This window comes from Ambystoma mexicanum, chromosome 6q (genome assembly GCF_040938575.1).
Source record: "Ambystoma mexicanum isolate Mex_15411 chromosome 6q, UKY_AmexF1_1, whole genome shotgun sequence".
Classification (NCBI taxonomy): Eukaryota; Metazoa; Chordata; class Amphibia; order Caudata; family Ambystomatidae; genus Ambystoma; species Ambystoma mexicanum.
The window spans coordinates 88,243,194-88,265,568 of record NC_090937.1 but is presented as its reverse complement, the minus strand read 5'-3'; the positions used below and the strand labels follow the sequence as shown (position 1 = coordinate 88,265,568).

The 22,375-nt window shown below is 51.0% G+C and overlaps 1 protein-coding gene across 1 annotated transcript in view; it reads left to right on the top strand.

Moving 5' to 3' along the window:
* Positions 1–22,375, top strand: part of LOC138515797 (alcohol dehydrogenase 1-like) — a 197,117-nt gene that overhangs the window by 72,847 nt on the left and 101,895 nt on the right. The window contains exon 3 of the mRNA XM_069630523.1: positions 12,678–12,819. Within this exon, the coding sequence (XP_069486624.1) occupies positions 12,678–12,819 (142 nt within the window). The remainder of the gene's footprint in view (positions 1–12,677; positions 12,820–22,375) is intronic.

The window sequence follows — 22,375 nt, the reverse complement described above, 5'->3', positions numbered from 1 at the left end:
TGCCTCCTGCCCCTGGCCCTGGACTGCACCACTTGCACCAGCAGGGATGCCCCCACCAGGCCCCATGTGTGCCCCAGTGGAGGCCTCCTCCTCCTCTGTGCAAACCACCAACCTGGATGGCTCCTCACCGTCTCCCACCGTAGCAGGCCCCTGTGGGGGCTCACCCACCCCTTCCGCTGCAGCCGTGGGGGCATCCCCGCCGCCTTGCTCCACAGCGCCGTCTCCGCCCTCCTCTTCACTAGCCGCTGCGTAGAGGGAGACAAAGAACACAAGCATCAGGGCACTGTACAATGGTCCCCTAGACAGGAAGCAATAGCAGATGAGCACCACTGTCAAAGTACACTTCCATCATGTCCCTCCACAACACATGGGTCAGTCCAGGCAAAACACACACAGTAACAGGCATGGTGCATGCCATGGACATTTCCATGTATGTCCAGTGGACTCTTGAAACATTCAATGATATGTAACTCACATGCATCATGGCTCATGCCTATCACATGCACACACTTCACCTCAGTCACATCCATCTGGCCCCAAACACACCAAACACAGCGGATACAAGGGTAATTTGGCTGCTTTACTGAATCTGTGCATTGTCACACACATGTGTCATGCATCCATGGCATGCACAAGTCACAGACACGCAGGTCAGGCACACAGACATGGCTACCATATATGTACCTGGCATCAGCACCCATCCCTCACCCCCACCCATGTCCAGGTACAGAGACTGGCATGCTCTCATGTTCTAAATCTGCATAGGGCTCCCCATGCGGCATTTCAACACATGCAACAACCATGTGGGTCACACATCACTGGTCGCACATGCATTACCATGATGTCCCTGCACACATACATGCATACATGGCCTATGGCACACATACAGGCAAGTATCATAGAACCAGCACACCGCAACATGCCCTGTCTCACACAGTAATGCATGGACACTTACCGCTCAACTCCAGACGGGCCTCCCTCTCAAGGATCTGGGCGTGGAGCGCTGGGCGTACGCGTTCCAGGACCCTCATCTGGATGGAACTCATGCGGCCCCGGCCCCCCTCCACGAGGCGCCGGGCCTTCACAAGGGTCCTGGACCTCAAGTCCTCCCAGCGCTTCTTGATCTTCAGGACGTCGCGGGTTGCCACCCCCTCCGCGTTGATGGCAACCACACAGTCGGCCCAGATCCTCTGCCGTCCTTCCTTGCTGGCGTGGGACGATCCAAAGAGGGCATCATACTGCCCCAGGACATGCTCCACCAGGACACCAACTTCGGTGACAGTGAAGCTGGTGCCCCTCTGCCCCTCTGGCCTGGGGTTGCCACTGGTGCCAGATGTGGAAGTGCCCGACATGGCAACCCCAGAGGCAGGTGTGGGTGGGCAACTGGGTTCTGGGGCTGGGCTGTGGAGCGATGTAATCCCAGTCGGGAGTCTTCAGTTCCAGCAGGGGTGGACACAGCAACTGGACCCCTGCAGATGGCTGATGTGCAGGCACCAAATGGCAGGGCACGGTGGCAGCAGGCAGGCAGGCAGGCAGGCAGCAGCAGATGGCACGTGGGAGGCTGCTCGGGGCACTGGGGGGCAGTAACTCGGCCTTCTGGGCAGGAGCGTGGTCTTCCGTGTGTTTTCGCGTGGCCAGCTTCATACTGAGTGATTTGGCACGTGAAAATCCTGCACGTCAGCGTGAAATCCGAGGAAAGGCCCTTAGCGCGTAAGCGCGTCAGCACGCATACGCGATTCTATTGGACCAGAGTCCCTCAGCGCGTAAGCGCGTCTGTGACGTGACCCGCACGGGTGTTCCCCACTCAGCACGTGATGACGGGGCACACGTGGAGATACTGCACGTCAGAGTGTCATCGCGTGTAATTGGACAAAAGTGCGCGTACACGCGATTGGCCTATGTACGTGTATTTAATGGGTGCGCGGGCACTTACACACGCAAGTACGTCAGCGAACCTGTATCCCGTGGTGCGTGTGAATTTCCACACGCTATTGGACTGGGAACTGGATTCCAGGGGTGCGCGGGTCACACGCTGTATCCCGTGGTGCGTGTGAATTTCCACACACTATTGGACTGGGAACTGGATTCCAGGGGTGCGCTGGTCACACGCTGTATCCCGTGGTGCGTGTGAATTTCCACACGCTATTGGACTGGGAACTGGATTCCAGGGGTGCGCGGGTCACACGCTCGCCTAGAACACGCGCAAAGCATAAATTTGCGGACTTTAACAATAACAAGCTCAGACGCCAGGATGAACATACCGTTCTTAGCAGCAGTGGCAGTGGGCTACCAAAGGAGGAGGAGGAGGATAGTCAGGGCCAGAATATTCACACCCAGAACCAGCCTTTTCGGGATGCCTGATGACCAGGTGTATGGGAGGTACAGGTTTCCACCACACATTATACTGGACCTGGTGAGTGAGTGGGAGGATGACCTCACATCACCCACCCTGTGCTCCCAAGCACTCAGCCCCCTGGAGAAGGTCCTCAATGTACTGCACTTCTTAGCCACTGGATCATTTCAGCGGACAAGTGCCATAGTGGGTGGGGTGTCACAGGCCACCCAGTCACGCTGCCTACACCAGGTCTTGAACATCATCACTGCACGGCCATCAGTCCGCAGGCACATATACCTGCCCAGAACACCTGCAGAAAGGCATGCTGCCGCCCTGGATTTTTACGCTGTGGCACGATTCCCCAAAGTGCTAGGTGCCATCGACTGCACCCATGTGGCTCTACGTCCCCCCAGGGCATCTGAGCACATCTATAGGAACCGCAAGCACTGGCATTCCATCAACGTGCAGGTAGCATGTAATGCCAAGGGAATCATCACCTCAGTATATGCCAACTATCCCGGCTCCACCCACGACAGCTTCATTTACCGAATGTCCACCCTAAGCCGGGACCTAGAAGCTGGGCGGCATGGCGATACATGGCTGCTTGGTGAGTATGTATGCCACTGCACATGCATGCATGTTGGATACTGAGCAAGGTCACAACCCCACCAATGATACCAATCACCACATCCACAGGGGACAGTGCCTACCCTCTCAGCCCCCACATGATGACGCCAATTCGGAACCCCACCACGCCACCCCAGGTAAGATATAACACAGCCCACATTACAACCAGGGGCATAGTGGAGCGCACATTCGGAGTGCTAAAGTCACGCTTTCGCTCCCTTGACCGTTCTGGCGGGCAGCTGTTATACGCTCCCCCAGTAGTGTGCAGGATCATAGTGGCAGCATGTGTCCTGCACAACGTTGCAACACGCCGGGGCCTGGCCGTGGACATGGTGGTGGCCCCACATCCCCAACCACATGCACAGCCGCTGCGCATGGGAGGGGAAAGGGCACGGGGGGAGGCAGCCCGTACACAGCTAGTGGCTAATTACTTCACATAGAAATCACACCCCTGTGGAGTGCACACTGCCCTGGCACATTCCATCTGACAATCAATGATGACTCAACCTGACACTGATCCTGAATGTCTGGAGAATGAACCGTCAAAACCATATCAGCCTGAGATTGTTCACCTGGAAGTGTCACAATGTGTGCATCCCTACCCACACAGACACCACCAATGCAGTTTTGTGAAGTTACACATTGAAGCAGCTAAAATGAATACCCACTTGCAAAATGCAACAAGAGGACAGTGCCATGTCAGCCAACCCAACCCCAGCACCGCCACACGACACACCGTGCCATGTCATGCTAATTGCAGGTAAACAAAGTAATCCCCACAACATGACATCAGTCTCACTATGTACAGTGGCACTATTAGAAACCTGCAACACCTGAAATGCTCACAGCAATGCCGGACCAACAACATACTTGAGCACGTATTAACATGACATCACAAATGTTACATATTAGTAGTCTCACCACCTGGAAATGCCTGCACTCCCACCACTACCAACTGTGCAGTGTTGTCGCCATGTAGAGTTGTAGGTGCACTGCTGCCAACATGGACCCCATCTCCAGACTAGAGGTCCTTGTGTGGACATGAGGAAGGGACCTGCAAATTGGGAGGTAGACACAGAAGAAGAGTTACACATCAATGCAACATGCAGTGTACAACACAACAGCAATATGCACTAGGAATGTATACACAGTATTGACTACAGACTGCCCACACAGCTCATGGGAGTCCAACGTCACTGTGTAATTCACTGTCACTTGGGCACACCCTTTACAAGCCCATGGAAACGGGAAGCAGGAGGGGTGTGTGTGACTCAAACCCAAGCATCTGAACCAAATACATTACAAGCCTGCATGTGCCCAGCCACAATGCAGCGTATGCCCACAGGAACCACGGAAGCCAACAGATCGTCCCAAAAAAATTGGGAATAAAAGAAATCAAAATAAAAATAAAAATAAGAAACAATCAAAAATGGCCATTGATGGGCCCGGGGGGGTTGGGGAGGCCACCCAGGAGGTCCGAGGACAGGATGCACACCAGAACCCACCTGCGTGGATCCTGGGAAGATAAAACACCTCCATGGGCTCATGGCCCACACGGCTACCCTATTGTTTGAGTATCACTGCTGTCGCTATTATCACCCTGTGCAGCTGCATCCGGAGGTGGTTGCACTATGGGAGGCAGCCCACGCAAGGCCCTAGTCTGCTCCTCCATGGCTGCAAGCATGCGGGTGTGGTAGGTCTGGTTCTGGAGGATGAGTGTGCGGAGGTCCCCATGCAACAACTCATGGGATGCCCGGACCTCCGCCCTCGTTGCCTGCATCTCAGCTGAGAGCGTACGGGTGAGACGCTCCAGCTGCTGTTCTGTCCTTTGGTGTGTTGAAGCCTCAAGCTCAACAAGAGTCGTCCTGAGGTGAAGGAGCTCCTGCCTCAGGGCTTCCCTGTGGCCCTGGGACTCAATGGAGATGGCCTCCTGCAGAGTCGCCAGTGCCGCCCGCCTGTCCCTGTTGGACCCCAACATGTCCTCCCTGTGTGACTGGCAGATGGAGTCGGTTGCCTGCTCTAGTCGCTCCATCAGCCTTTCTGGGGGGACAATGGAAGTGGCCACCCTATCCATGGCATGAGCCATCATCTCGGATGATGCAGCCTGTTGGGTTGCCATACCGTAAATGGATTGCTCCCATGCGGTATTGCCGGGTGGCGTACGGCCACCACGTCGGCGGGCACCACACCTGTCTGGGGCAAGGCGAACTGCGCCTTGCTGTGCCGGCACTGCCTGAGGCTGCAGGACTGCATTCCCCCTCTGATCTGCTGGCCCAGGAACAGGATCAGATGTCGCGGAGTGTGACCCTGCATCCGTAACCACCAAAGGCGTAGCTGCCAACACTGACATCCCCATGGAGGGTTCTGACCCTGGTGCAGGTGGGTGAGACAGAACAGAATCCCTCCCTGGAACACTCACCTGCGACGGCACGTAGGTCTCATCCGAATCAACACCTTTGTACAGCTCGGGGGAGGTGCAGCCAGAGACACCCCTTGAGAGCACGACCTGCAGCACTTGTGGGTTCTCCCCCACCACCACACCACGTCCCTCACTGGTGGTTGGTCGGCCCTCGGACCCCTCCTGGGTCTGCACCATCTCCACAACCCCAGCAGTATCAGGTGCGTCTTCCCCTGCAAAGACATGAAAACAAAGAAATGGAAACAGGCATTAGCACCATGGCACACATTGAGGGCTGAGAAGCAAGAGAACCAGTACTTGATTGACACATGTCCCACATGACTAAAACCCTCCCATGCATGCACCCTCACTGCGTATGAAGTCCAGGCAAATGGCACACACTGATGACACCAAGATGGAAGATGAACACATTTTCTGCATGCTGCCTGGCAGTGGCATCACACATTGGCCTGTGATTGGCAGGTGAAACACACATGCCATCACACAGATGGCATGTACCATTGCTATTGAGTGAAGATGGAGAGGAGGGCAGCACCTATTCATTCAGTCCAGTTCCCGCATGTAATAGCTTTTCTAATTCTAACAGGTCAGATTTTTCACCTGGAGCTGCCAGTCTGAAATGGTCCAATTGCACAGGGACATGTGTGTACAAATGATATCCAGGTAACAAAGTCACTCCACTTTACCATACCCATGTCAGACATGTGACTAGTGGACAGCGACATGCCTAGTGAAAGTGGTGGAATGCAAACAAACTGACTGAATGAACAGTGAAAAAGAAGCAAATATGTTGTGGCAAGGTGACACTTCAAGGGCAACTGGCGTGCAGTTGGGCTAGATGTCTACTGTTGGCAGAAGGGATACTGCTATGGCCAAATGCAGCTGCGCAGGAAGGATTGCATGAAGCACATGGCTGACCCATACGACTCAGGCGCACACACTCTCACCTGGCACCCGAACAGAAGCCCTCACACACACACCATGCACATGGATGACACACACATGCATGTGCACTCACCAGACAATGCCTCGTAATCAGCCAGATCTCCCACGCCTTGGATCTGTTCCTCTGTGACGTAGGTCCCAGCGACTGACTCATGTGGAGTGAGTTCCATGTCTACTACTGGAGACCCACCTCCAGTCACTAGAGTTGCGGCATGACTTGAGGCCAGCTTACTCTTTGCCCTGCGCTTTAGGTCATTCCAGCGCTTATAGCAATCATTGGCTGTGCGCCTCACAATTCCAAGGGCACTTACGATGTCCGCAACGGTCTGCCAGTGTGCCTGGCGTTGTTCAGGTGTAGTCTTGGATCCTGCAACAATGACCATCTCGTTGTCATGTCCGGACACATACTCGACAAGTGCATTCAGTTCGTCATCCGTGAAGCTGGGCTTCCTGGACGGGCCGGACTGTGTAGCCGTGTCTGGGGCATCAGCCTGTGCCGGACGAGCACTCTTCCTCTTCCGCTTGGAAGGTGGTGGTGATCCTGAGTGTCCTGCGCCGCTCTGGACACTAGGGGCAGGAGCCCTGGTGGACTCTGTATCAGGAGTGTGGGATTGCACACTCAGCATGGGAGTTGGTGCAGGCATTAGCTCTAGTGTGATGGTGTCAGGGGGAATGTCAGCAGCATGGACTAGGACCGACACTGTCCTGGCTGGGTGTGTGAGGGCTGGGGTGGATGGAGCCGCAGCTGCCCCTGCAGCCTCTCCGCCCTGCCTCCTTGGTGCAGCAGATGACCTTGCTGCCCCAGATCCACGTGGCATGATGGCATCAACGTGCACCAGCGCACGTGTCGTAGCCCTGCTGACCTGGAAGTCAGCCATGGAGTCAGCCAGGTCTGGTGCCACAATGGGCTGGTCCAACAAGGGCTGAGCATGGATGGTGTCAGCCACATCAGCCTCAATGGGGGGGAGGGGGGGATTATGGGTGCCCGTGACTGGTCCTCCACACATGGGGGGACAGGCTCACCCTGCAAGTTACGACCACGTCCCCTACCGGATCCACCACGGCCACCACTTGTGGCTCTTCCACCTTTGCCACCCTTACGGAATCCTCGCCTCCCAGCCATGGCACTGATGTTAATGTGCGTATGGGAGTGGATGTAGACTATTGTCCTGGGCAATTGGGGGTCAAAGGGGTTGGGTACCAGATGGTAATTGTACCCTAGTGCTCTAGCAAGGCTGAATGTAACCCCTGGGGAAAGATGACGGGTCACGCAACGCACAGGAGGCCCAAAAAAGGGAGATGACGTGCACGCAACCCCTCCTAGACCACGTGTGCAGAAAGAAAAACCTGCACTACGCTGTGGCACCCAGAAACACAAGAATGAACGTATGCGTGTCACACGTAGCCTAGAATGACCTCTGAAGGGGTAGGCTACACACGGGGCTAGCACAGATGTTAGATACGTGCGTGACTCACCGTCTGCCAGGTAAACGAGCGTGTAAAAGGAGCACGTTTGGTTGGCAACACCCCCGCCAAAAGAAGATTTGTCCGCTGTCTGAGGAGACAGGACAACAGTAGAAGGGAACACTGTTTGAGGGAACAGGCCCAGGTAAACCAGTAAAAGAGAAAAAAGAGAAAAAGCTGTCAGAGGTAACAGGGAATACGAACTAGAAACGCCGTGAAGTAAATCGCGTGTGAAACGACAAGAAGTACAGAATTCACCCACTCGCTCTCCACGAAAAGCACGTACAAGGAAAACGTGTTCTACACGTACCTTTTATACAGGCCCACACATCCAGCGTCACTTACGCGGCGTGTACGCGCTAGGGCCATTTCCACCTATTACATGCTTTGTCACTTCTGCGTGTATGGCCATTTCCACCAATTACATGCTTTGTCACTTCTGCGTGTAGGGCCATTTCCACCAATCACACGCTTTGTCACTTCTGCGTGTAGGGCCATTTCCACCAATCACACGCGATTACACTCTGACGTGCAGTCTTTCCACGTGTGCTCTGTCATCACGTGCTGTGTGGGAAACACCTGTGCGGGTCACGTCACAGACGCGCTTACGCGCTGAGGGCCTTTCCTCAGTTTTCACGCTGACGTGCAGGATTTTCACGTGCAAAATCACTCCGTACCAAGCTGGCCACGCGTACGCACACGGAATACCACGCTCCTGCCCGGAAGGCCGAACTACTGCCCCCCAGAGCCCGAGCACTCTCCCACCTGCTGCTGCCTGACTGCCTGCTGCCCCTGCACTGCTGGGGGGTGGGGGTGATAGGGGACATGAGTGGGGGCCTGGTGGAGGCTGCCCCTGGTGGCTGGGGGGCGGGGGTGGTGGTAGACATGAGTGGGGGCCTGGTGGAGGCTGCCCCACAGTGCTGGGGGGTGGGGGTGGTGGGAGACATGAGTGGGGGCCTGGTGGAGGCTGCCCCTGGTGGCTGGGGGGTGGGGGTGCAGGGGGACATGAGTGGGGGCCTGTTGGAGGGTGCCCCTGCACTGCTGGGGGGTGGGGGTGGGGTGGTAGACATGGGTGGGGGCCTGGTGGAGGCTGCCCCTGGTGGCTGGGGGACGGGGGTGGTGGTAGACATGGGTGGGGGCCTGGTGGAGGCTGCCCCTGGTGGCTGGGGGGTGGGGGTGGTGGTAGACATGGGTGGGGCCTGGTGGAGGCTGCCCCTGGTGGCTGGGGGGTAGGGGTGCAGGGGGACATGAGCAGGTGTGCAGGGTAGTCCCCTGTTTTGTGGGCTGCCTGCAGGGGCCGTGGAGGGTGTACAGGGAACACCTGTGAGGACCCACCCAGCCTAATCGCGTGTGTAACTTCCCACGCACCCCTGTAATACACGTACCCTGCTGAAGTCGCGTGTAAAACTTCCCTCGCACCCCTGAAATGCATGCGCCCAGGCTATTCGCGTGTGGAACTTCCCGCGCACCCCTGAAATACACGCGCCCAGGCTATTCGCGAGTGGGACTTCCCGCGCACCCCTGTAATACACGTAGCACGCTGGGAGACATGAGTGGGGGCCTGGTGGAGGCTGCCCCTGGTGGCTGGGGGGTGGGGGTGCAGGGGGACATGAGTGGGGGCCAGGTGGAGGGTGCCCCTGGTGGCTGGGGGGTGGGGGTGCAGGGGGACATGAGTGGGGGCCTGGTGGAGGGTGCCCCTGGTGGCTGGGGGGTGGGGGTGGTGGGAGACATGAGTTGGACATGGGTGGGGGCCTGCTGGCAGGTGCCCCACAGTGCTGGGGTGTGGGGGTGGTGAGTGACATGAGTGGGGGCCTGGTGGAGGCTGCCCCTGGTGGCTGGGGGGCGGGGGAGGTGGTAGACATGGGTGGGGGCCTGGTGGAGGCTTCCCCTGGTGGCTGGGGGGTGGGGGTGGGGTGGTAGACATGGGTGGGGGCCTGGTGGAGGCTGCCCCTGGTGGCTGGGGGGCGGGGGTGGTGGGTGACATGAGTGGGGGCCTGGTGGAGGCTGCACCTGGTGGCTGGGGGGCGGGGGAGGTGGTAGACATGGGTGGGGGCCTGGTGGAGGCTTCCCCTGGTGGCTGGGGGGTGGGGGTGGGGTGGTAGACATGGGTGGGGGCCTGGTGGAGGCTGCCCCTGGTGGCTGGGGGGCGGGGTGGTGGTAGACATGGGTGGGGGCCTGGTGGAGGCTTCCCCTGGTGGCTGAGGGTTGGGGGTGGGGTGGTAGACATGAGTGGGGGCCTGGTGGAGGCTGCCCCACAGTGCTGGGGGGTGGGGGTGGTGGGAGACATGAGTGGGGGCCTGGTGGAGGCTGCCCCTGGTGGCTGGGGGTGGGGGTGCAGGGGGACATGAGTGGGGGCCTGGTGGAGGCTGCCCCTGGTGGCTGGGGGGTGGGGGTGGTGGTAGACATGGGTGGGGGCCTGGTGGAGGCTGCCCCTGGTGGCTGGGGGGTGGAGGTGCAGGGGGACATGAGCAGGTGTGCAGGGTAGTCCCCTGTTTTGTGGGCTGCCTGCAGGGGCCGTGGAGGGTGTACAGGGAACACCTGTGGGGACCCACCCAGCCTAATCGCGTGTGTAACTTCCCACGCACCCCTGTAATACAAGTACCCAGCCAAATCGCGTGTGATAATTCCCGCGCACCCCTGTAATACACGTACCCAGCCAAATCGCGTGTAAAACTTCCCGTGTACCCCTGTAATACACCTACCCAGCCAAATCGCGTGTGATTATTCCCGCGTACCCCTGTAATACACGTGCCCTGGCTAATCGCGTGTAAAACTTCACGCGTACCCCTCTAATACACGTACCCTGGCCAATCGCGTGTTAAACTTCCCGCGTACCCCTGTAATACACGTGCCCTGGCTAATCGCGTGTAAAACTTCACGCGTACCCCTCTAATACACGTACCCTGGCCAATCGCGTGTTAAACTTCCCGCGTACCCCTATAATACACGTACCCTGGCTAATCGCGTGTACAACTTCCCGCGTACCCCTGATATGTACGTTACCCGCTTTGCGTTCCTTGTTTGGCAGCCCTGTAAACTGGTCCAGGGTTAGCGCAGCCCTTTGCGATGATTTAGCGATTTTGATGGCTTTTCCTTGCGCGAGGGCGTTCTTGGGGGCGTTACTGGCGCTGCTGCAGGGTCGCTGCGATACTCTGCGCCACGGCTGGTTTGGGAGCCTAAAATCCATGAATACGCTGTGCGCGGAAATCGGTTTTAGCGCACGTGCCTGGCGCAGACAATCGCACGCGGACACTCTGCGCCAGCCGCTTGCGACACTTTTCTGCGAAATTCTATGAATTACCCTCTATGTAAATAAATGGAGACTTGACCGTGAACCTAACTCCAACCCATCACTCCACAACCCACAACAATTGTTGGACCAACAGATATGGTGACCACACCTGTGGTCTTTATTTCCCCAATCAATGTCAATATTGTTGCGATTAGATAAGTCTAACCTTCTGCATTCCCTCTTCCTTCAAAAATATGGGAACAAAATAGAATAGGTTTTGATATTGCTTGGGAAGAAAAAGGCAAAAGATTTGGTCACCAAATCTATTGCTCCAAGTATTTGCATAATCTGCTCTGATGATGGACGCAGTGTCCGAAATGCATTCTCCAACAGGGTCTTCCACTCGGACAATGGTTTATGAACAACACCAATAAAGATGTTGCTTAAAGGAATGAATCAATCAGAATTTGAATATTAATGTTTATTAGTTCTCGGCGAGAGTCAACCAGAATGTAAGAGACATCTGATTAGCTCTCGTCGTGGCATTACCCGGCCAGGATTCCCTCGGCCGGGATTCCAAACCATTGTTCCTGGCGGGGGGTGTGGAAGCCCCTCAGGCAATGAGGAGGCTCGAAGCGGGATTATCCCCGCTCCGAGCCTCCACATGTCTGAGAGGCCGCCATCGTCTCCGGCTGGGGATTCAGGTATGTGTTTTTTGTTTTTTTTTCCTCCCCCCTTCCCCGCCCTCCCAACCCCACTTACCTTCTGATTTCTCCGTTTTCGGGAGTGAACGCGCCGGGAACACTTCTGTTCGCAGCGCATCCGCTCCCGAAGCCCTCCATGGAAAGGGAAAACGGACTCTGTTTTCCCTTTCCCGGCTGCCATTTCCCTGGACATTATTTTTTTTCTTTACTGTTACGAAACGCTGCAGCGTTTCAAAACAGAAAAGAATGCTATTGGTACCCCCGTCTTGCGTGCCGCAATATGCCCCTCGCCGTGGGGGCATTGCCTGACTCGGTAATGCCCCCGCGACTCGGGGCATATTGCTTAATTTGCACATGGGGAAGGGCGCTCAACCAGCCTCTCCACATTCAATCACAAACTGAAAACGTTCCTTTTTGAATAAACTAGAGTACTACCATGTCTACCTGAATTCTGATTTCCTATCCTGATTCTTGTATGTTTTATGTTGTTTGTAAGTCTTAGCGCTCTCATGCCTCAGGGCTTCTGTTCAAGCGCTTTAGAATTAAACTAAATAAATAAAACAAAATCGGGTGGCTGGAACAACGGGCGAGAAAACACATTAGCCGCCAGCTCTTCCAGCAACTCAAGGCCCTTCCCCGGGTGGTGCCATCTTTAATTTTTTTGTTAAATGTGGGGAGGCAACAGGGACTCTCTCCCTGTTGCCTCAGCACAAAACCAACCCAACCCCTTGCCCACCAACTTGCTGGACCGGAGGTTTGTGCTCTGGTCCCAGCGCTCCTTCCGTGTCCCAGCTCCACATCTCTGAAATCGATCCGCTTTAAGTTATTGGAGATGTTATGCTGCTAACAGAAACAAGCTCAACAGGACGAGAACAGACACATATGATAATCTGTAAAACAATACAGAGATCTCACATGAAAACAACCCTCTTTTCTTTGCTTTCCTTTTAGATCGAGGCCAGTGGCATCTGTCGCTCAGATGACCATGTAATTCAAGGTACAATAAAAAGGATCGCATTCCCTGTGATTCTGGGCCATGAAGGAGCTGGCATCATCGAAAGTGTCGGGGAAGGAGTGGTTGGCTTGAAACCAGGTGCGGATCCAAAATTATTGTCAACAGCGGGATTTGCTGTGGCGAGTACTGCCAGTGATTGTTGAAGATTGTTCTAGATTAATATTTTATCTGTTGGGATTTGTTATGTTTTTTTAAAGATGTGATATACTGAAAAAGGTCATCTGCTTTAACATCTGACTTCTAAAGGATTATCAATAGGGAAGCAGATGGAAGGGTGACAAATTAAGTGGCCAACAGGCCTTATAGTACGTGTCGTCCAAATAATATTGAGGAAAAAAGCTGAAAGCTTGTTTACTGTGCATTCAGCATAGGAAAAAAAAACATGAAAAGTAAGGGGTGGGGGGAGGGAGAAAGTAAAAAAAAAAGTAAAAAGTAAAAAAACGGACCATGCAGCAGAAGTTCCGCCCCACAATGGGCAGGTTGAACTCATGCTGCAGGGAAACGGGTGCAGGTATGTAAAAAAGGTAAGTGCACCCCACCTTATGTAGGGTTTTAGGGGTGGCAGGAAGGAGGAATGCGGGCAAGGGTGATCTATGTGAATTTTCCAATTCAAGATTTTTAGCGCCGCAATAATCATGTAGATCCCTATAGTAACCCACTCTGTTAACAGGGGGAACACATGGTATGGTCCTAACCATAGTCATCAACAGGGAAAGAATACAAAACAAAATCAGTGAGTCTCTAGATCAGTGTGGAAACACTTACATAAAATGGAGAAAACCTTCCTCTAGTTGTACTTGCGATGAACACTTGCCCTAATAGAAAGAAAAACCAACAAACAAATGGTGCACGTGCAGGCCTGGAACATTCTTAAAAATCCCACTAGACCTGCAGGGCGAGATCCTTAGTTTACATACTCAAACTTAGAGAAATACCCTTGCCTCAAGGTGACTGGTGAGTAAATATTTACCAGTGCTTTTTGTAAAATGGTGCATGTTGACATAAGCGCACATCATATTTGCTGCAATGCTGTTAATCATGCACTGTGAAACCTGTATTTGCCATTTACTGCAATCAAAGTGTGTTTGCAACAAATGAAAATAAGTTTCTATCATCCCCATACTCACCACCATGATCGAGTATCATGCAAATGGTAGTCACCCTGCATAAAAACTACTCGCCAATGCTAGTGGGCTAGTGGATTTTGAAAGCCCTGACAAGTCCTAATTAAACCACCATAAGCAAATAAAGATATCACCTAAAGGGTGGTTGAAGAAACTTCTAAAAATCAATACATGCATTTTGATTGGCTAGTGGTTTAAACAGTGGGTGGGAGAGAGAATAAAAACAAACTGCAAGCTCCCTGCTTCCCGCTGCTCAAACCACACTCTAAGAGACAGGATTGACTCTGAAGTTCGTTCTTGGAATTTGTTTTCAGGGCACCGAGCACTGCGATCCACGGTTAGAATATTGGGGCACAGAATGGGATTTCATGCAAAAGCAATTCAATAACAACCTCTGTGAACAATTGTGAAGAAAAAACTCTAATGAGCGGTTTGGTTACATCAGATCAAGCGTGTCCTGATGCTCCTTGATCACTTTTTTTTTTTCCTGATAGAAGCCAGAAGTGGCCAGTTGGCCAAAACATGTCGATGTTCTAGAGTGAGTGTTGTGAATTAGTAGACATTGTGGTACATTTTACCGGATCACAAGAACAACAACTTGGATTTGATTACATGACCATTATTTTTCTTTTAAATATAAGAGCAATATGAATTTCGATTTTTTAGAAGTTTTCACAACCACTTCTTGGTGTGTTATATTTGGTTGTCTTTAGGTTTCCCTTAAACCCGATACCATTTGTTTGTTGGCCTTTCGTCTTTACGTCTATTACACAGGCGACTAACCACCTATGCACCTAGGGGTAGTTTTGCAGTTTTTCTGCATTTCAAAGATATTTTATCTTTCCTGCAGTGAGCTTGTAATTCTCTGATGACACGTGACACATGAGAAGCCCTGGCCTTGAATGCCAGATGAAGTGCCTCAGGGTAACTAGTGGGAAGGCACATGAATTAGGGAGTGGCGTCCCACAACTCTGCCCATTCACCACCTACCTATGTAATCCCATGCTCACCCTCCACACCGCTCCCGCATGCCACTCATCCTTTATTGAGCCTTTGATAAGGCCTTTGAAAGCCAGGGACTTTTGTATTGTGATCAAATTGGAGATCCGTTGGATCCATTGGACAGAAGTGGGGGCAACACAGGTGACACAACAGTAGTGATATCATTTCGCCCAACAAATGGTTCGAATTAACTATTTCCTAGTTCTTTCTGAAGAATGCAGTTGCACAGTTTTTCCTTTACATAAGCAATGTAATATGAATCTTATATTTGTATTTGTTTAATGGGTTCTGAACTCACCACTGTCCTTTGAAAAGTATTTTATTCTGCACACTGTCTGCAAATACAGTAGCTCTGGGGTGGTAGACACCCTTTGTACCACTATTTCTCCAATGGGGTAGGTTCCTTCACCTCTGCCCATCAAGAACCCATCCGAAACACTCCATCTGGGCTTTCTGCTGTGGCTATTTGGACATCATGCCAACCAGTTCAGGTGTCAGTCCCCTGATAGGGCAGGCAAAGGATTGGTATTTCACAAATAGTCATATATCCGCATATCACTTTTACTTTTTGGAACCTCAAACCACAGTCCCTGCAGGTCCCGGATCATGGTGCTATGAACACATTTATTTAGAAGAATGTTCTTTATGGTGGCCCTTATGAAGAAACATGATGTTATCCATCACCAGCCAAATCTATTCAACCCACATGGGCCCACCGGCTTCCCTTCCTGGAGCCAAACATTGCAACGTTCATGTCTACAGTGCGCTCGAGGGGCCCTCTTCTGTGGCAATTGCCTGGCATGTGTGTCATTTAATCAAAACCAATACTTCCCCTTTTATACAATCTGATGTCTGTTGTGTGCCTAGCACTGAAATAAAAACTCGGGGGCATTATCACGCGACTTAACACACCCCTTCCAACAGTTTGACCTCCCTTATCTAATCTACCATGAGATGGTGGCCCACAGACAATGCATGTGAACAATCTATGAAAGAAGATGGAATAAAACAAAAAGGATGGGCTCTGACATGCACAATCCAGCCCCTGCCTGAGCACAAACTCGAATAGATATGTAGTTAAAGGTAATGGAGGAAGAAGCAGCTCTCCACAGTAGTACATGCCTGCATAATGCCCACTCGGACACGAGTTCATGGCGTTCGGCACTAAAGCGGCAAGACCAATGTAAAGTTGATTTAGTTTAATTCACATGTGTGGTGCACTGACTCCGATCTGCGCAACATGACAACATTTGCACACGCGGAAACCCTGATGCAATCGCCTGTTTTTGAGCAGGATTTTTACAGGCCTGAGTCGCAAACATGAATTAAATACCTTACCAGATTTAGGTATCTGGCCTACAGGGAACACGTCTACTTTATTTAACGGCTACATAGGATCTGCCGTTTCCCTTCTTGGCTCCTCCCTTTCCTCCCTCTTCTTGCCGCTTCCCGCCAGTGCCCATGGTGTCTCCCTTAAAGGTGCAGAGACCTGTAACAGCTGGTACTCCACTTTTACTAAATGTCTCTATATTTCAAATGGAATCCACCTGCCCAAGGGATTTAGACAATGCCGCTCCACTAACAAAACACAGGTGATATGTCTGCACTGAAATTAATTACTTGTAAACTTTACATTCAATAAACAGATTTTACATTTCAACTGAAAGTCATGTTTATACATCAGTCCTTAGAGATATTTGGTTGCAAAATTGGAATCTATCACATTTTGTTAACTGCGAGAGGCGCACGCTGCTGATTAACCTTTCCCTACATGATTTAACATATGGACACAGAGTGTCCTTAATCTATCGCAAGCAGTCACCCCAGTTAGAATTATTAGGATGCAGCTGTCTGGGCTATAGGTTCCTTACACTTTCTAGGCTTCCCTAGTTATTAGGCTCTTGGAAGTACTGTTCCTGAGCTGGCCTTACTGGTGTCTTCAGACTAAGTTTATAAAGCTGCAAAGTGACCCAAATAGACTGACAGACCTCATGCTTTGCAATTTACAGTCTACTGATAGATTGATTTATTTTTCGGTATGTGCATTCCATGAACTTAAAATAAGAGAGCATCAGCCACCTCATTTTCAGTTTCAACTAAGCAGTGGATTAACCTCCACTTTATTGCCCAGGTGAATGAGCAGTTGACATATTGCCTGTTTATGGCTTAGCAAAACTACCCTCCTTTAGGGTAAAGGGAGCAGCCTGGGTCTGACCAGGCACATGTTCTGGCTGCCTATTCCCATCCTGTTCAATGGACGCGCAAAGGAAAGGTGGGCATGCCGCATATCCACACTGATGGCCCCATCCAGGTTCTGTTCATAGTCTCGTGTGGTCCAAACCAGAAGTGACCAAAGGCCATGTTCTCACAATGCTTCATGACGTCTCTAATCTTGCACCATGGTCTGTACTTACCGTTTCTTTTCTTTTAATGATAAAGTTGACTCCATTGTGGCTTTCCTCACCTCCTCAATTTTCTTGACATCCTCCTGCCTCAATCCTCAAGTCTTTCTAGTAAATCCTCTTTTAGTGGCGAATCGGTGTCAAACAAAGAAGAAGTTTCGGACAGTGTTTGAAACAAAGTAGGGCTACTTGGGCTAGTATTCCCAAAAAGAGCTTTTAAAAGCGGTAGAACAGACCAAAGTGCATTGGAGCTGTGACCGGGTTCGAGACTGGACCCTGTGAAGGGGAGGCAGGGACACCTACACCCCTGAAGCAGAGGGCCCGTGCAGGTGAAAGACTGATCCAGCCTTGTCTAAAAGAAGAGAGTTGGGGGACCCTGAAATCTCCTCACTTGTCTTGAATGGCAATGTGGGTACCACCCTCAGTCACACAATGCCTCCTAGCACCTGATATGGGCAGAGTTCTCCTTTGTCATTTTATGGACATCAGCTCCCAGAATGCACCTGGGTGCAGCCAAGAACAAAATGTACCGGAACCAGGCAAATGGAATATAGAACAGAAATACAGTGGACTGGTATTTTTCTTGCCAAACAGAGATGAGATATGTAACTGCTGCCCCACCAACACCAGACAAACCCCAGGGGAATGAGGAGGCAACAGAATATGAACTGAGAGTGCGAAGGCACTGCAGGGAGCAGTAGAGACACAGAAATCCTCCCCAAACTGAATTGGAATCAAAACTCACCTGCACATGATGAGAACCACAAGAAAAACAAAATGCCAGACACAAAGCATGCCAAGGAAACAGCAGAGACTACGGCCAGACCTGTGCAGGGAATTTAGATGGCGCTATGGGATTTTTATAATGCTTTGCACCTGTATAAGCCGTCCCTGGGGAAGGAAAAGTCAAAGTTTGTCCCACAGAGTTAGGTGACTGCTGGGACCAATATGCGTGGGTAGAGGCAGGAAGAGCATAATATAAACAAGAGAGTGAATGAGAGACAGAGTGTGGGTTGTAGGGGTGAGGTCAGGAGGTGTGGATGTAGACTGAGAGATCAGGTGGATGGTGGAGGTGGAGCGGAGGGATGAAGAGTTGGTGGTGGAGTTGGGGAAGAGTGTAGTTGGGGTATTGCTTTTGAGAGACAGTGGTACCAGTTGTATGTAGTGTAGGTTGATGAGTGTGGTGAAAGCAGAATGAAGATAGATACAATGGGCGAATTAGAGAGACAGTGCGAGTGATAAAGAGTGTATGGTAGGTGGGCACGCAGAGAGTGCAAGGTGGTAGTTGGAGAAGTGGTAAGGGCAGAGAGAACCAGGACAGGGTAGTTAGAAGAGATAGGTGAAAAGAGTGTGGCAAAAGTATGGCACTGCAGCATAGATAGCTGATTGTGTGTAGGAGAGAGGTGAGGAAAGAGTACAGACATCAGATGACAGGTAGAGAGAGAGGAGAGAAAGGAGACGGGAAGGTGTGAGAGAAGGCAGAGCAAAGGGAGGGGCGAGTGAGAGTAGCGTAGAGGGTGAGGGAGAAGGAGTAGTGAGATCAGGGAAAGGAGAGAAAGTGGGCACGTGCTTGAGTGCATAGGACAGGGTGTTGGTTACTGGATCAAGAAAATTGTAGTGTTAGGTTAGGTCACCTCTTGAAGATCCCCAGAAGGGGGCATATGAATAAGGATGTGTGCCTTTAGGGCCTCACTCCTGACTAACCCTAACCAGTAGCTGTTGCTCTTTGCTAGTTGGGGAACCTGAGGCTTAAGGACACCTGGGTTAGTGTTGAGGGTGTTCACTGGAGGTTCATAGAGGGAAGCCCATTAGTACACACTGCCTGCGTCCTGACTAGAGTAAAAACCACGATTTTTATAAACTCTTCACCCATCTTTAGAAGTTTGTGAATTATTGGGGCCATCCAGTACACAGATAGGTTCTAAGATTTGCACAATATTATTCACCAGATCATTATTTAACTGTGGAAAAACAATAGCTAAATCCATCCCGGTACATTTTACCATGCTGGAGCTATATGCTGAGTACATTGGCATGGGCTTTGAAACACTCTCCCTAAATCCACATAATCCTGAGTTAGGAGTTGCTGTTGTTAGGTGTTTGGATCACTCTTGACCTGGCGGAGCACTTCAAAGCTCACTCGTACAGACTAGGACTCTCTCCCTAATAAATCATACTCTATTAAACTCCACCCAATTTCTAATGTTGGGATTAACAGGTGAATCCCCTACAAAATAGCCATTCAGTGTCCATAATGAGTGGCTACACTTGAGTCTCAACAGTCACTGCAAGGCTCTATTTGATTAATTTGGGTTTCAGGAAACAACACCTCTTGAGTAGTACCACAGGTACTACCCTCATTTAGGAAGACCAGGTTGTCTCTGGATTTTTGTTAGAGGAAGTATTAAAATCACCCATGACGATCAAGGTTGATGCACCCCTTTGTGCTTAATGATTTCGTCATAACCCTCAGCCATTTAGCCAATATTTTAATCATCTGAGTCCCCAGTAGAGACTGTCTCAGTGTTAGAGTCTTTATGGACCGTCCGTGTCATCAATTTGGACATATAAAATATTAAACAACGCAACTTTTCTTTGGGATGTAGTACCGAGGACACTAAAACTAAACCACGCCTCTTGGGCTTACCCATGCTCCCCTTGATGACAGAGGAGGATAACATGGTGTTGCCTGCCTTTATCAGAGGAATCACTAGCCTGGTGTCCTGTAAGCAGCACACCCAAACTGCTGCAAAAACCCTGGAAATCAAGGTCCTGTAACTTAGCCCCCAAACCTGTAACAGTCAATTTCAGCATAAATACATTTGCGGGTTGCCCCACACGACGGTGATTTCAGAACATTTTTTACTTCTAGGTGTCCCCCATCCAGAAGAATTTAAACTGATCTCTTCTATCAAATTCAGGACCTCATTGACTTCTGGTTCTCTTATGTTTACCCTCCTCCCCATAAACCCCGGGTAACTGCCCTTAGTTCTGCCAAAACTGGATTACTCTACATTTGGGGCAATCCCCTTATCCTTCACATTCACTTTTAGCTCAAGAGGAGCCTCCACTTCCTGATCTCACACAATCTTGTTTTCGAAATTAATCTGCAGTAGCACATAGGTCAGTTTCTTGTCCCTCTACATAAGTCCCACAAACTGCCAAACGTACTGGCCGTTGAGCCTTGCAACCTGGCTTACGTGATCATGGTTTTTACAACAAGTAGCAACCTTTGCCATTTGACCTCCTGGGGCTGTACTGATAACTCTATCTTTTGCCTCTATCTGTGCATTTTTGCCATTGGTGGACATTTATTTATCAATCATCATCCTCTCGCTATAAAGCTGGAAAACAAAGTACCACGTAATTGGATCTGAGTGCCAGTAGCAGGTAAACAGTGAGCTTGCAGGGATTGCATTAACTTTGGATCCCCTGGTCTAGCTGCTCTCTATAATTGCATCAGTCCGACATGGAGTATGGCGCAGACGAGAAGTGGACAAAAGTGGTTGCAGTGGAGTCTTTCTTTCTATTCTATGCTGTGAGGAGGAGCTTTGGAGCCCCTGGTCTAGCTGCTCTCTAAAATGGCTGCTTTCTAGCACTGAGCACGACGCTGATGAGAAGTGGACAAAAGTGGTTGCAGTGGAGTCTTTCTTCCTACACTATGCTGTGAGGAGGAGCTTTGGAGCCCCTGGTCTAGCTGCTCTCTATAATTGCATCAGTCCGACATGGAGTATGGCGCAGACGAGAAGTGGACAAAAGTGGTTGCAGTGGAGTCTTTCTTTCTATTCTATGCTGTGAGGAGGAGCTTTGGAGCCCCTAGTCTAGCTGCTCTCTATAATGGCTGCTTTCTAGCACTGAGCACGACGCTGATGAGAAGTGGACAAAAGTGGTTGCAGTGGAGTCTTTCTTTCTATTCTATGCTGTGAGGAGGAGCTTTGGAGCCCCTGGTCTAGCTGCTCTCTAAAATGGCTGCTTTCTAGCACTGAGCACGACGCTGATGAGAAGTGGACAAAAGTGGTTGCAGTGGAGTCTTTCTTCCTACACTATGCTGTGAGGAGGAGCTTTGGAGCCCCTGGTCTAGCTGCTCTCTATAATTTGTCTCAGTCCGGCGCGGAGCGCATGCGGACGTGAAGTGGACAAAAGTGGTTGCAGTGGTTGCTGGTGGTTTGGCGGTTTGCGGTTTCAGAAGATTTGGATTGGTTTTGTTATGCCCAGTTTTGACACAGTTTTTCTTCTGCTGTCAGCATACATTGCCAAATGTTGGTATTCTTGGTTGCACTAACAGATAAGAAATAGAGCAACTGTTACACCGCTTTGAAAGAGGTCACTGCAGGTCTTTTGACCATTGCGCCTCTTGCTGCACCCCTCGAGCAGCACATGTTCACCTCCTTTAAACTGTGCATAACCCGCCTCACCTGTTAAAGCAATACACTTAGTAATGCCAGTAGTCAACCACAAATATCCACTGCATTCTATAGACCGTGAAGCCTGCTCCAGTGTGCTACATGCCACACGCATTTGGAAAAAAAAGATAAACAAAACATCATCAGTACAAGCCAAATCGCTAGCTGCAGGCGTTACAGATTCCATCTGCAAACTAAACGGTTTTAGAGAGAATGACCGAGGGAAGATTAGGCCGTTTTTAAAACACACGATGAAGTCCAAATATCTGACCCATGTGTGGCTGACCCCACTGACACAATCACGAGTCCCGTAGCTGCATCTAAGCAATCACCAAAACATTGTTTCGATTCAACATCACCAGGCTGCAAACATGCACACAGCATTATCTACGGATCTGACTAACTCACTTAATTTAACAAAAATCGTCATGAATGCTAATGCTTCACCGTGACACCTAGAGGAAAACAGTTCCTTCTCTGATTCATTTTGTATAGAAGACCTCAATGCAGAATCTGAAATTCTGACTACCTTAAATGCCTTGGTTATGTTGTGTAAAACCATGCATAAAGAACAACTGTTTTTGATATCAGGGCTTGCTAAAGCATTAGCCCTGATTACTTCAACACAGGCCTTCATAGAGAACGCGTTTGGTAATGTTAAGGAGGCATGTAAATGCCCAACTATAATTATACAGGACTCGCA